This window comes from Lissotriton helveticus, chromosome 1_1 (assembly GCF_964261635.1).
Source record: "Lissotriton helveticus chromosome 1_1, aLisHel1.1, whole genome shotgun sequence".
Lineage (NCBI taxonomy): Eukaryota > Metazoa > Chordata > Amphibia > Caudata > Salamandridae > Lissotriton > Lissotriton helveticus.
The window spans coordinates 1236136194-1236151009 of record NC_136057.1 but is presented as its reverse complement, the minus strand read 5'-3'; the positions used below and the strand labels follow the sequence as shown (position 1 = coordinate 1236151009).

The 14816-nt window shown below is 40.7% G+C and overlaps 1 protein-coding gene across 3 annotated transcripts in view; it reads right to left on the bottom strand.

Annotated features, from left to right (window-relative positions):
- The window catches only part of CERK (ceramide kinase), a 206936-nt gene that overhangs the window by 62906 nt on the left and 129214 nt on the right, over positions 1 to 14816 (bottom strand). For all 3 annotated transcript variants that reach the window (XM_078679702.1, XM_078679694.1, XM_078679685.1), the window contains one exon: positions 5429 to 5503. In XM_078679702.1, coding sequence (XP_078535828.1) covers positions 5429 to 5503 — 75 coding nt within the window. The remainder of the gene's footprint in view (positions 1 to 5428; positions 5504 to 14816) is intronic.

The following is a 14816-nucleotide window of genomic DNA, read 5'->3' as shown; positions in this document are numbered from 1 at the left end:
AGTGTGCACCATATTTCACAACTAGTGTGTTTTGGCATGTAAAGTTCAAAGTCAAAAGGTATAGGGAATACAAAGATGGAAGGGATACGACCTGCACCTGACTGAGCCTGCCCCACTCACTGGTGTCCCCTGTAGAGCCTTGCACTTGAGCAACCATCAGGAAACCTGAGTCGCCCCAGAGCCAACATGCAGTGGGATTATTCCCCGAGAAAGGCTGTGTGCACTTCCTGAGCTGAGCGTGTCCAAGAATTAAGCTGCCTTTGATCCAAAGAGGCAATGACCATTGATGGGCAAAGCAAGTAGGGCAAGAGTAATCACCCCAGAACACAACCAAACAATGTGACCATTCATACAGAGGAACCCCTAGACATGGTGCTAATGTCCACTGAATTAATATCAGGTCGAAAAAGCTGTCTTTTGGTGCTACACCAATCACACACTACATCTGCAAAGAGGCTGCATACTTGTTCTGGAAGGAGAGAAAACGCCATCTCCGTCATTTTCTGCAGGGAATTGGAGTAAGAGGCCAAAAGGCACATGGTTTCACAAGAATGGGGGTAAGGCCCTCCTTCATGAACACTTTCTTTCCAATGCATCCACGCGCTGTCACGCCTCAGACAGAGGAAAGGAGGAAGAAGCAAGGAAGTGATATCAGACCCAGATACCGAAGGAAGGTAACTTCAATCCATCTGTCTGAGACATAGAAGACAAAAAGGCTGGTCCATCCAGAGCTTGGTGATACCAGCATGAGGTCTGAGCACTAATTGCCGAAGCCTAATCAGAGCACCCCAAAAGTGTCCTGGAGTGCCTAAAGGAAAGGCAACAAGAGTTATGATGAGACGGTACAAACTGTGGAATTTCTGTCAACAAGTCTGTCTCCATCTCCAATACAGACAGAGATGATTCCAAGATTTAACCCATTTTACACAAGGTAGAATTGAAGGTAGAGGGCATCCTCAAAAGGGAGGTTTGAAGACCCATTTAAGTTGAATATTGGCTCTCTAGAGATAAAACCACTTGCAGAATGGAAATCCAAGTAGAAAACTTACACACAGTCAGAAGGAGAAAGGCTAATGATGGCAATTAGAAGTGAGATTTTGGGAGAATAATAAACTCAGTATTTTTTGCATGAATTATATCGTCTTTATGTCTCGTGCTTCCTCAATGAAAAGTTACTGATATACTTGCATTGAAAGACAACGCATATACATTGTCCCAAATGTAATAATTTTTGGCATTAGGTTTCAACTGACCCTTTGCTAGCGAGAGCTCTGAGCAGAAGAAATGACATTTGTCTTTGCCTATTTGCTGTGCTGCTGGCGCTTTTTGCATTAAACGCATGTTAGACTTGTGGGCTTGTAAACGAGTTGTGCTTCTTTTTTAATATCAGTCAGCATGTTTAGAGGCATCGTCTAAACCTGGACCAAACATTCAGCATCATTAAGAAGTCTCCCAGCACCGGCAAATGGGCAGGAGCAGAGATTGAGTCAGGGCCACCATCCCCACAACCAACGCAAAGAAGTTGACAATGCTCGTGGAAGCACAAGCAGAACCACAACGTTCAAACCATCATCAACAAGACAACTGAGGGCAACTGGCACTAGGATAGGAGCCACTGTTGGAGGGGAGGTCATAAGACCCATCGAAACTTTGAGGCTTTAAATTACACCAGTGGCGGCCAAAGGAGGGCAAGACATTAGAAGCAAAGCCTGAGTTAATGCAGTCACCTGATTGGAGCTAGCATCAGGTGCTGTGAAAGTCAGAAGAGCATGTAGAAGCTCTGGGCACAGATCTGGATCAGAGGCAGTCATCGGTGGCAGGTCTCTGTCCTGCTGCGAAGGAACGAAGTCTAAGAACATCACCAAAGCCAAAGCTGAGCAATGTGGCCGCTGACAAGAAGACTTGCTCTGCAAGTGGGTGCCGCACCGGATGGTTGGGGGGGACAACCCTCAAGCAGATAGAGGCAAAATGGTCATAAGAGGTACACCGCAACCCTGAAGCTATCGCTCCAGACTCACTCTGGGATCCAGACCTATTGACCAATTGACCTGGGTGGTCCCTTAAAGATATCCTAATTCCCACCGGGGGAAGATGAAGATAAAACGAGGTCAAGCAAAAAGTTCAGACTTGGGCTAGGCAGAAACTGGGTACTTAAACCACAATCGCTGTAACCAGAAGTACTAGAAATGTCAAGAAGAGCACTATGGATGCAGATCTAAGAGTAAAGATAAAAGGAACTGATATCAGTGGACCAGTTGGAGCCATATTTTGCTCCATGACATTTCATCTGGGAAGAGGCCAGAGTTGAGAGCCAGGGTACCATTTGCTCGTGTGGGAGATTTATTTCAAGTTTCCAGATCTAGTCTGGTGCCTGGGAGATTTAATGAGGTGAGGAATCAGTAGGTAGAAATAGTCATCGAAAATAATAATTCTGTGCACAAATACGGTTCAAAATCTCATAATACCAGTCAATAAATCAGTGTCAAAGCAAAGCGAGATCCTTTAAAATCAAATATCAAACAAATTAGTGGCAAGTACATTGCATGGGTCGCACAGGATCTGAGTTGAAGCGCATCTGGCGCTAATGGTGAAAGAGGGAAATTTTGAATGCGTATAGAAGAAAATGCCAATAATAAATCTAGTGCTTTTAAGTTAATATAATGTGTTATAGTACAAGCTGTCTAGAGATAGGATTTTTCCCAAACATATACTATTGATGTATTATTGAAAACTTTACAGTAAAAAGCAGGAGGACAAAGCAAATATGCCAGTTACAAAAATATGTATTACAAATGAGAAATTAGTTAGCTTGCCATTGATTCGAGAGAGCACAGCAGATCAGTCACTCCATTAAGACTTCTTCCTAGCAAATAGTTTGGCACTAACATTCTTCTTTTGTGATAAGTCACAGAAGAAAATCTTTGATCCATCTCCTGTACCAGGAAAAAATCTGTGAACTTCCAATAGTGGGAAAGATCTGAAGAAGCCAGAAAACAGAAAGATGAAGAGGTTGGGGAAGATGAGCAGGCTATTCTGGTTCACTTAACATCAGCTGGAGAAAGCCTTGTGATTGTCACGCAACACTATCAATATAATTATTTTTTAAATTCACTTCATTAGATGGGGATTTCCTTTTCCAGTGTGTGACTGCCAGACAGATATGAGATTTTCAATTTAAATGCATACAAATCAGCACAGGGATTTTCAGATTTTATTGCAAGGGACAAAGGTATCTAACCATATTGTGGACAATCTTAGTGTTTTACAGCCAATGCCAAGTACTGAAAAAAACACAAGGGCCGTATTACAGAAAGTTCCCTGGGATGCAATGGCCATAGCGCCTACTTTCTGTGCTCCCAGGGACACAAGGGTATTCAGAAAGGGCAGCAGATGCTTGCACTACCCCTTCTGCAATACAGATCACGATGGCACAGTAGCAACAAACTGGAGACTACTACTTAAACCACCCGATTTGCTCCATTTCAAATGTTGCACCAAAATGTGGACTACTTTTTTGTTTTTCTATTTTAATTTCTGCTATCCACTTGAATCTTTAATTTAGAGCTGAAAGGACAGTGGACAGTCTGAAAGTCTTTATAGAAGAGAAGACTACGTAGTTTTCTCGGTTTATGGGAAGCACCGAGCAAGCATCTACTGTCTAGGCGTTCTCTGCAACAGAGTTTAATTCAAGTATATTTGGAGCACCAGCAACTAAATCTTTCATGCTCCTACCCCTATTCTCTGCCTCGATCTGAAAATAATGGAGAAGGGAAAGAACGACCCCCTCCCTTCCTAGCCAAAACTGTTATGGCTTCCAGGCACAGGTGCATTTCTAGACTTGTGGACGCCACAGCCTTGATGACCAGTGATTTGTCTGATAGTAATCAACGTGCGAGCAGCCTTCAATCCCATTCCCATGCGCAGAGGCCTCTCCTCTCAGCTACTGCTTGAGGAAGGATCCCGGTGTTGATTTGCCCAGACAGTTTGAGAGGACACAGGGTGCAAGTCGCAGGACATCCGAAGCACTTGATATTCCTGAGGGTGGTACCCTCAAATCACAGCTTTCATGTATCTGCTCTAAGGTTTTCCGATTTTATTGCTATATCAGAATATGATAGTGCAAGGTGGAAAATATTAGATGTAAACCATAATGTGTTGAAAGCCTTCCTGAATCATGGAATATCTTCCACATGTTTGAATTGCCCGGGTAATTAGTTTCAGAATATTGCAGCTTTCAAGGAGAAACGTTCTCCTTTGCCTACCTTATTTGACCTAATCATTTCTTTATTTATGCAGTTTTATGCAGCATGAAGATTACCCGGAGACATGAGAATGTTTTACATAAATAAAGTCAAGCATTCACAAAAGAAAAAAATTGTTTGAACAACCAAGTAATCAACTGAAAGTTAATGTGGAATCCCACATTAAGTAATAGGAAATAATGTCATATACTATGTGCCCAAAAGCAGGAAGCAGACAAGGGACATGAGGTCATAGAGGAACATACCAGCAAGACGAAGACAAGGAGAGAAATAGTGTGTAGGGGACTGAATTCAGGTAGACTTGAAGTGCCTTTTGAAGAGAAGGTACTTCAGCTTTTAGCCGCAGAGGATGAGGTGGGGAGAATTCAGACCGCTCCTCCCAATCTCTGAGAGATTGTGTGTACTTGCGTGTACTTTACTGATCTTGAGACAGACCCAACAATTTGTATGTATATCTTTAAATCTGATGCACTTATGTACCGGTATCCAAACAAGGGTCTGCAGTGGAGGAGCAACGGGTTTCTTTCATTCTGGGGAGAGTGGTCAAAAAGTGGGATGCTCCATTCTGCACCTGTTGAAGCATTTCTAGGGCTAGCACTCCCGGGGCAAAAGTAGGGAATGTTGACATAATCAATGCAAGATGCAACCAGTTCTACCATTACAGCTATTTCAGATAGAAAGTGAGATTGGGGAGGGGATCTTTTTCAGTGCTCTCCTGAGATTCAAGTTTTTCTGGGACACTGTTGAGTTGTGGTACATTGTAGGTCCATCTCCAAATGTATAACTAAATTCTGCATGTTTCTTGGAGTATTTCAGAATGTTTACAGTCACCTGAGAACTAAGATGGGCCAGTAAGGTAGCCTGTTTGAACCTTCTGAAATATGAGATGAAACGTCTCTAGTCTGATTAGGTTTCCTTAAATCTATCTTGAAGTTCCATTCTGAAATCACACGGCACAACTTTGCACGTGCATAACATGTGTGTCATAGCTTCTCATCACCAGCTGGCGCTCTAAGAGAACTGGCCATTTTCTTCAAGCTCAGCTCATAAACATTGGCATGAGAAACATTATTCTAACTGTAATCTGAAATTTTCTCTGAACACTTTGTATTAATATTACTTGCTCGTGAAATAAATGATAAACTTTATCCTGGTAGCCAACTTACCTATGATAATGTGCAGTGCAGAGGTGACTGGATCATTAATGCCCACGGTTGCATAACACACACAGTCAGTGGAACCTTAAGAAAATAAAAAAGATCAGTAAGATAGCTGTGACATGCTACAAAGAAACTTACAGTAACCTAGCTAAGTTTAGGAACCTGAGAGTAAATATTGTACTTACTACTGCAGCGCGGTAAACATTATTGTCAGTTGTTAGTGCTGTAGTCAGAGAATGCCCATAAAAAACACTAACCGAGGCTAAACTTGTTAATTCTGGCAATTTTTATAACCGAGTAGAACAACCTTGAGCTGCAAGGAATTGTGTGTTAATTACTGGGAGCTATCAATGCAAAAAATCATTTATGAGTTAAGCCACTCATTCTGAAATGTTATAAAGAAAATATATGAGTTGTTATGTATATGTATGGAAAGTATTCTTTCCTCCTTTTCCCCTCCATTCTTCCCCTTTGAATTTGGTTATGTTTTGGCAATTATTGTATGAAACAGATATATATATATAAATATATTTTTGGGAGATTACACATAGGATAGGATTACTTTCTTACCTATATTGTATTTATTAATCTTTGTATCTAATTTTATTATTAAACTGTGATTTTTTTCTTATCAATAACCTCTGTAGATTGGCCGTTAGGTTCAGATATTTATGACATTCATCATGTGATATAGAATTTGTATTGACATTTGCCGTTTTTACATCGTGAATCACCGGGGGCTATACCAGTACGACTATTATACACCCCCCCCCCCACCCCCCTGCCCCCCTGCCAGTAATTACTCCAAATACCCAAATTAAGCATGGGGAAATTTGCTGAATTTCTCGAACGGGACTTTTGAGTAATGCCAAAAATGACATATCATTACGTGAAATCACACAAAATGTTGGTTTAAGGATCTGTGTCATTTTCGAAGTCAGAAAGTGAACCTCGCATCCATTTAACAGAAGGATGACGTTCACGCAAAAAAAAAAAAAAAAAAGAAGAAGTGAGAACAGCGTATTATTTTTGTTCGTTGACGTTGTTCCTGTGTTCACGCCAAAGGATATTTACCTAAACAAAACTTCACTTATGCTGCTTGGTGTAATCTCTGGCATTTTGCACAACAAGTGTAAAGCTAAATGTTAGAAGCTGCACAAATTATGCCTGTATAAATGAAACTTTGCCCAGGCTTAGTGAAAATCATAGGAAATGTCGGAGAACCTTTTTTTATTGGACACTTTATCCAATCAAGCATTGCTGCAGCAAGAACTATAAGGGGGCCCACTCTGACTAACTGTAAGTGGAATAACAATGAGCCAAGACTATATTTGGATTTTTGAGAAATACATGCCACAAGCAGCTGCTTAAAATTGTAGCTGTAGAGGCCAAGGGAACAATGTCAGTAACAAAGATAATATTAATGCACACAAAGCAAGTGGGTGAAAATCAGAGGATTATTTAGTGTCATTATTATTTTATAATACAATCTGATATTGTGAACGAATCACCCATACAGGGGTATCTCGCCACCCGATCACCTCAAACCTGAGTATGAGATCTAGCACTGTTTTTAATGCTTTCCTGAAGTTGCTTTAGTCATTATCTTTATATATTTAATGGGGTGATTTGATTGAAATGTATCAGGTTAAACATGCATCCTTTACATCGTTATTCTCCCTACCCATCCCCCACAGCAGTATTCATTAGGATATTCTTGTAGTTATTACTTAAGATTTTCAAATGGAAGCATATCAAATCGAAGAAATAACATGTTAAGTAGTACACAAAGAACAGTGTCCTTAAATAGCTGTAAGAAGAGAACTGAATATTTTATTAAGTGGTGGAGTCAGTTTCGCCTTGTGTTAGAACTAATTGAATAATTGAGTCATCTGCCAAATTGGCTCCTGTTGTGTAATGTGCTGCTGCAAGTTTGGAGAACAAAAACAGCAGCACAGCGTCCTTCGGAATCAAAACAAATAGTATCGCCATATGAGGTATAGAAAGATACCCGAGTTTCCACCCATGTGAATGATCTAGTGTTGGTTGGATAGGTAGGAGAACATGTAAAGGAGATTGTCAGTGAATCCCATTTGAAACTGCTTGGTGTGGATGGGAGTGCTATTGAAGGCGGACAAGACATCCTGCAATATCTGGAGGCAGGGGGTCATCTATTTCTGTGAACAGGAGGGCATCAGCTATGATTTGAATGGTAGGGGTCACAGTGATGGTGTGTGATATGAAGCTGGTTTGATAGCCATGCAGAAGATAGTTAGCATAGGTGTGATCTTGGAGTTCATCATCAGAAAAGTGTATTTATTTCCGATTTACAAAATCCATTACAATCTGAACATTGCATGCAAAGAAAAATTGATTTACAAAGTAGTAACTATGGCAAACTTGAATACCACACTCTAGGTCAGTTCATAAACTGAGTCTGTGGTGAACGTGCATAACCATCAGGGATTATCTGCTAAACATCTACTACTCATGTCCCTCAAGGAAAAGTGAGCTACTTTCCACAGACAATTCAAATATTAAATTGCTGGTGTGCACCATTCAAATATAAAACACCTTGATAGTACACATTGAAAAATGTATCAAAGATATCTCGTAGACATCTTGGTTTACTGAATCCGTTAATCCAATCTTTAACTTCACGTTTACATAAAGATTTTCCAGGAAACTTATTTTGTACTCATTCAATGGGATTTTCTTCAGGGCTGATCAGACATTGGGAATTTCACAATGACCAGAATTGGTTGCATGTATTCCATTCATAGGTGTCTTTCACAGTCAAGCTGGCTTTATGAAGGTACCATGTTTCCTTATTTAAAGAAATGACAGTAATCACAGAATGAAATGCAGTAACATCATGTCTCATGGTCCTGGTGTGACGGCTTCCCACATGCTCCCTGGTGATCATTTTTGTCCAGCGACAAGTAGGTTGTAAAAAAGAACAGCAGTCTCATGTCCAGCCAGACTATTCCCAGGCGTCAGCCCATTTGATCACCAAATTCCTGCTTCAAAGTGCTCGATATTTATGAACATTTGAATGGATCACCCGAAGTAGGGAGGGCATAGGAGAGGAAGGAGGATTTAGGAGACGGTCAAGAGATCAAGAGATTTAGAAACACCCGGATAAGAGTCACTATGCTCCAAATTAGGTTAACTTATTCTTGAAGTAGAAGAAACCCGGTTGGAACTTGACAATGTGTGTCTCTTGTGAGGCCATGTTGCCCAATATGCAATAGATGCCACATTTAATTACTCTGCTTTAGGTTAGTATGCACAACTTATTTTTGCCGTCATTGTTTTTTTTTTTTTACACCTTATATTCTGAAAGAAGTTAGGGCTATAGGTTTATACATGATGTTGGACTGACTTGGTGAGGTTATTATTCAGATTTGGTATATCGTTATGAGAAGGAATCATTACCAATAAACAACTATAATTCATAGGTTCTATACTGCTTGCACACCACATTTACCTGATACCGATAAAAAAAATTAACCATCAGGGCTGGACTGGGAATGTAAACCAGCCCTGGCAATTGTGTCAGAAGGGCTCCGGTGGAGTGAGGGCTAGTTCTGGTGGGAAACACTGCTGTTTCTCTTTTGTTAAAGTGGGGAGATTTTGCCATACTACAGCAAAATTGGCCCCCAGTAACAAAAAATGGCCTCCACCGGTCCAAAAACAGCCCCCACCCTTCCGGCCCACTAGGAAAACGCCCGGTGCCTACTACGGACTGTCCGGCCATGCTAACCATTGTATTTCATATTAGAAGGCATCACCATGTTAGAAACATAGAAACCCTACCTGAAAGGTTATTACTTTATTCTATCATAAAGCATAAGTTATGGGTTTTGGAACAATGCACTTTGTTCAAGAGGGGCACCTGTGTGATTTGGCAGGTTAGGATCTGAAAGGTAAGGCTCTTCACAATGGAGGGTGGATTCAAGAAATGTAAGTATTTATGGCAGTGGTCTTCAAAATGGAGGGTGATTCTCATCAAACGACACCCAGGGGTCTCATAGGGACAGGAGCTAGGCTGTGTCAATGACGACAGACAAGCCCTTCTCCACTTCACAAATGTCTCTGAAAACCGGAAGCCTTTTGTCCTGGTAAAAGAAAAACATGCTTTTAGGAGGGGAAAAATTGCGATATTTCAATTTCTCAAGTAGTTAAAGTGAAAAAACGTAACAATGAATGTCACTGATTGATAAAATCCAACCGATTTGGATTCACGTTCCCGCGTTATTTTAAGGGCAGTATGTTGCTAACACTGTGAAAGTGAGATCTGGAGGTGTACTAATATGTGTATTTAATGTAGTTTTAACAAAATTCAAGGCTGCAGGCCAGGCCTGGCTGACTGTGGCACTTTGATTGTCAGTGCTTTAGCTGGCAGCGGATTTCAGAAACTAAAACGCCATATTCTGATCTGGCAGCAATTATGGCGAAAACTGTTTATTACAAAAAAGTCAATGTGTGTGTCAACTAATATGTCAAAAGAAAAATATATAACGGTACAGAACACTGCAAATTAAGAAAACTACTGCAGGGAAAGAATTCCATTTCCTGTGACAGAAGAAATATTGTTTCTTGTGCGGCCCGTCAGAAAATCCATCAAAGCAGTAGAGCTGTTTTACCATTTTGTTAGCCATATCAAAAAGGCGAAATTTATTGTACATTTGCTGTTTACTGTTAATTTCATTTGTGTAAGAGCCTTAATTGGTCAACATGTATTTAATCTAATTGTCGGTTCTTTCTAACAAGATCCTATTTGAAGACAAAGTGCTGGATATTTAAATGACCTAATAAAAATTCTAGAAAATGGCTTAACAAGGGCGTGTCTGACTTAGGCGAGGAAGGGCTGAATGCATGCCAGGTATTTCAAATGTTGTAATGTGGTTATGTCTTTACTGCCTGCATGTATATTACTACTAGGCCAATATGCTGAAGATCTGATAGGATCCGATCATATGAGACTTACACTATGCTTCCACCGCCAATTTAAATGGCCCAAGGCTTCTATAAGATGTGGAGCCATTGGATTGCCTTGTTCATTGTACTGTATTTTAATTTCATTTATGTGGCGCTTACTACCCCTGACAAAGCATCAAAGCGCTTTTTCGGCGAGTAGCACGCTACTCCAGAACCCATAAAGGATTAGTGCTGTTCGTATAGTGAAATATGAAAGTAAATAGAGTGGTGGATAGGTTAGACAGTTATTTGGATTCAGAAGGATAGCTGAGGGATAGAAGAGGGAAAAGGGTTTGCATTTATATAGCGCATGTTACACCCCGATGGAGTTTTACAGTGCTTTTTTCAGCGAGTAGCACGCTACTCTGGAACCCATAAAGCATTAGTGGTGAATTAGTATAGTGAAATATGAAAGTAATTTGTGTGATGGCTATTAGTCAGTGATTTGGATTGAGAAGTATAGCGGAGGGATAGAAGAGGGAAAAACGGTTTACATTTATGTAGCGCTTGTTACCCCTAATGGTAGTGTTGGACAACAAACAAACCAATGTCTCGATACTGTTTTATTATTTTTGCTTTTGCTTACCAGTGCATACAACATCAGAAAGTCAAAATACAAAAACATAAGCTGGACCACTAGAATTATGAGATTCTGTGGCCCAGTTTTGTTTCCGCAGGATTTTGGATTCATCAGTCTTGCCACATAAACTGTGATCAGCTGCATAAAAAATGTTTTAGCTCATACACATCAACAGTCACAAAAAAAAAAGAAAAGTGGAACACATGGGGCTGCACAGAGGCAGACCCATTGGAAAGGCTAACTGGTCATCCCTCAGTTGTTGATTGGTGTATTCCGTGATAAATTGACATTTAAGAGGCGAAAATCTTTATCAAACAGTTTTAATCTGTTAAAATCACAAAACAGCTAAGTAATGGGTGAAACTATATGGATACAGTAGAACTAAAGATAACCAAAAAAAAGGGAGTTTTTAGTCAAAGGAGAAAGAAACCAACTCCAGTGAGACATTAGAGAACAGATATATGGAGACCTAGTACTGCCATAAAGCTATTAAAAGCAGAGCAGGTGCAGTGACAGAAGAATCCACAGGTCAGAGGGACCCAACGCGCCACATTTATGGCTGTTTTTTTTCACTAACAAACTATGGGAGAGAGGCCCATTTTGCTTGTTTGCATTTGGGTCCACTGCACTCTTGCTCCGCACCACGGCCTAGAACCTTACAAGAACACAAATATCCGCGTGAGAATGCTTTTGAAGGAAGCCACGCAAGATTAAACTTGAGAAAAGTAGACAAGACACCAAGCAACCAAGGTGATGTACTAGTGTTACTAAGTGGCAGATCAGGTCTGCAGCGGAAGTCATTTGAACATAAGGGAGCTGCCTTGGGCAGTCATGCGGTTGCCCCAAGTTCTCCAAGGGTGTAAAGAAGGCAGGCGACGCTGTAAGGAGACGATACACTCAGAACCGGCGTTCATCCAAATCTCCTCATGCAATCCCTTGATTTTTAAATAACACTAATTAGAACAGATTCGCTGCAGTGTGCAAACTGCATCTGGAAGATAAAAGACATTTTATGGTTTTCTTAAGCTTGTTTATCAAGGAACAGTTGGCACACTAGAAATATAATTGGACTCAAGATAATTCCAAAGTACCTTGGGATGAGTGTTGTGCTAGACTTCAAAAAACATAATTGTAACAAACCTTGAAAATCCTGAGCGGAAATGTGAAAGTTGCATACATGCACTGAGCATCTGTGGTTATTTATGTTGCTCAGATGACACAGCGAGGCAAAATTGATATGTCTGGCTCATGAGCTAACAAGGATGAATGTCCTGAAGTATAAGTTGAGAACAAGATGGCAGAAAAACACTTAAAAGGACATTTATGCCACACCTTTTGAGTTGCATTACTCGGTGATCTGATTAAAAGAATAAACCATATTACTCATGGAATGTGACTCAAATATTAAATGTACCAGTCCCGTGGTGAAAGGTAAAAGGGAAGTGGGCCCATGGCACCAAAACACTTGCAGATGTCAGCGATGTATCAAAATACTGTGGCGGTGCTTGGAAAAAACGTCACCTATCCACATTCCAGTATTTAAGTGCATCCACTTCACGGTATCCTCATAACAGAGTATGGACAGAGGGGGAGTAGTGTGCTGTTTGTGTCGGGGCAAAAAGGGCGGAAAATTCCTTTTGTGCCAGTTTTGTTACGTGTGTCATAAAGAATGTAGCAAATAGTTTTTGCTACCGTCCATATTACATACAGATTTTAGGGTTAGGTCAGATATGTAGAAAATGGGTTTCATACTATTATTTTTATTGTAAGGAATTAAACAAATATGTTTTGACCCAAAAGAAAGCACTTACGTGGGCTCCACATTTATCACATTCACTGTGATATCTAACGGAGCAGCTCTCTTCACCCTCAAAAGGACTAATAGGTTTATTTAGGGGGCCAGGCAGGTCAGCTGAAGCTATGCCTTTCGCTCCTCTGGAGGACAAATGCCTACTCCTAATGTGAGAGCCATGCCTACCTCGTGGGGATCTCATGGCCTTCAGAGAAACCACTGTTGCAGCCACTGTGTGCAATACAGAAGAGTTTGCTGAGAGGCTGCCAGTTTGCTTTGGCTCCACACAGAAATCGTTTTAGTTTGTCAGAAACATGCTCCCAAAGAGGGAGTTTGAGTTTGAAAATAAACAAAAAAGCACTTAGGGAGTTTTCTTCCTGCATTTCAAGGACTTTGTTGGAGTTCCTTGCCCAGGGCCACCATGTGAAGCAGGGAAATCAAGTGGCAGTCACTTCTCCCTAAACTAGGTGGGGCCTCATCAGGAAGGCTCCATGTCGGATGGATCAGCAGGTCAAGGCTTGCCCTGGCGGAGTCAGTGGACGCTCAACCAAAGGAAAGCCTGTGGTTCCCTTATCTCTAAGTTTAAATAATACGTCCCTAAAACATCAAAACGTTTTTAACCTTACACCCATCCCTGTTTTATTAAAACAGTATTTCTTTTGGGATACGGGGTAATTTACCTCACTATTACAGATTCCACCATGTTTCTATATCCAGGCGCTCCTCCTCCAGGTGGAGGTAAGACCCGACGATGAAACGATTTGCTACAAGTACATTAGTGATATCATACAAACCACTGGCAGAAAGTAGTGGGCGAGGGTCTCAAAAAATGTCTTTAAAGAGACTCTGGTTTTTTGAAAAGGGTGCTGTTCACTCCCCTTTGATTTCTCGGCAACCTATGCCCAGACAGTTTTAACAAGTGTAATAATACTGTCACAAAATGTGCGGCATTAAGCCACATAATTTGGCTTTTCCTGCTGCATACTTTAGTCAACCCTGCCACATAATTAGGTCCCCTCTTGCCGAATAATTACAGTGGCCCTGGTTTTAATGACTTGCATTAATTATTTCCCTCATTGCAATGTATTTGATAGATGATCTAACATTTGTGTAACTATGATGAGTTACATAATTGTGTCTTTGGAATCACTGGACATTTGTTTACTCTGTTCTGTTTACTAGTCCACTGAGAGGCACTATTTCAAGTTTGTTCCTTAGAACACTGTCACTCAAATAGGGAAAACGCTATGTTACATAAGTATCGTAAATAAATAAAAGCAATTAGCGGAAATCTGTCTTGACATATTACAAACATGTTTTTCTCAAGGCAAAAACGTTGGGTAAAATAATTAGTACTATTTGTGCTGTTTACAGAGATCATGTAAAAGTCGTTCTAAAAATCAGAAAAATTGGACCAAATTGAACATACATCGATTTGTCATTGTCTAGGTGGGCGCATGTGTTTAACATGCGCGCCTGTGCCTAAAAAAGGACACCAGCTTTTTTTTTCTTTTTACTTACTCATTCAAGATAGCTCAGTAAATTTAGAAAAGTCTTCTTTTTTTTAATTAAACTAAAGTGGATGATTGATTTGAAGGAGTGGGATCGGGAAGGGTTTGATGGGTTATGTTTAGCAACACGGTGGGCAGGGGGACAAGCAACACAAAGGAGAGAACATGGGCAAAGGGAGAAACACAGGTGACAGACAACAATGTGGAGTGTAGGAGGGAAGCATAAAAGTGAGAGAGAGCAACATGAATGAGGGAGAGAGAGCAAGGTTGCAGAGGAAACACTTGAGTAAGACAGCTGGAAAAGACATGGAATCACATAAAGGGCTTATACAAAAAGAAAAAGTAAGTCCCTAAAAGCAAGCAGGGGGAGCATAGAAGCCAATCAAAGAGATGGTAGAGAAGTCATGCTCCATGCGCGTGACAAACACAAGATGGACAGCCGGAAACTAGGAAAGCCACTGAACAGAAAGCAAGTAAGTTACAGTAACAGTGAAGCCAACCAATGATAAGCAATGGGAAGATTGCAGG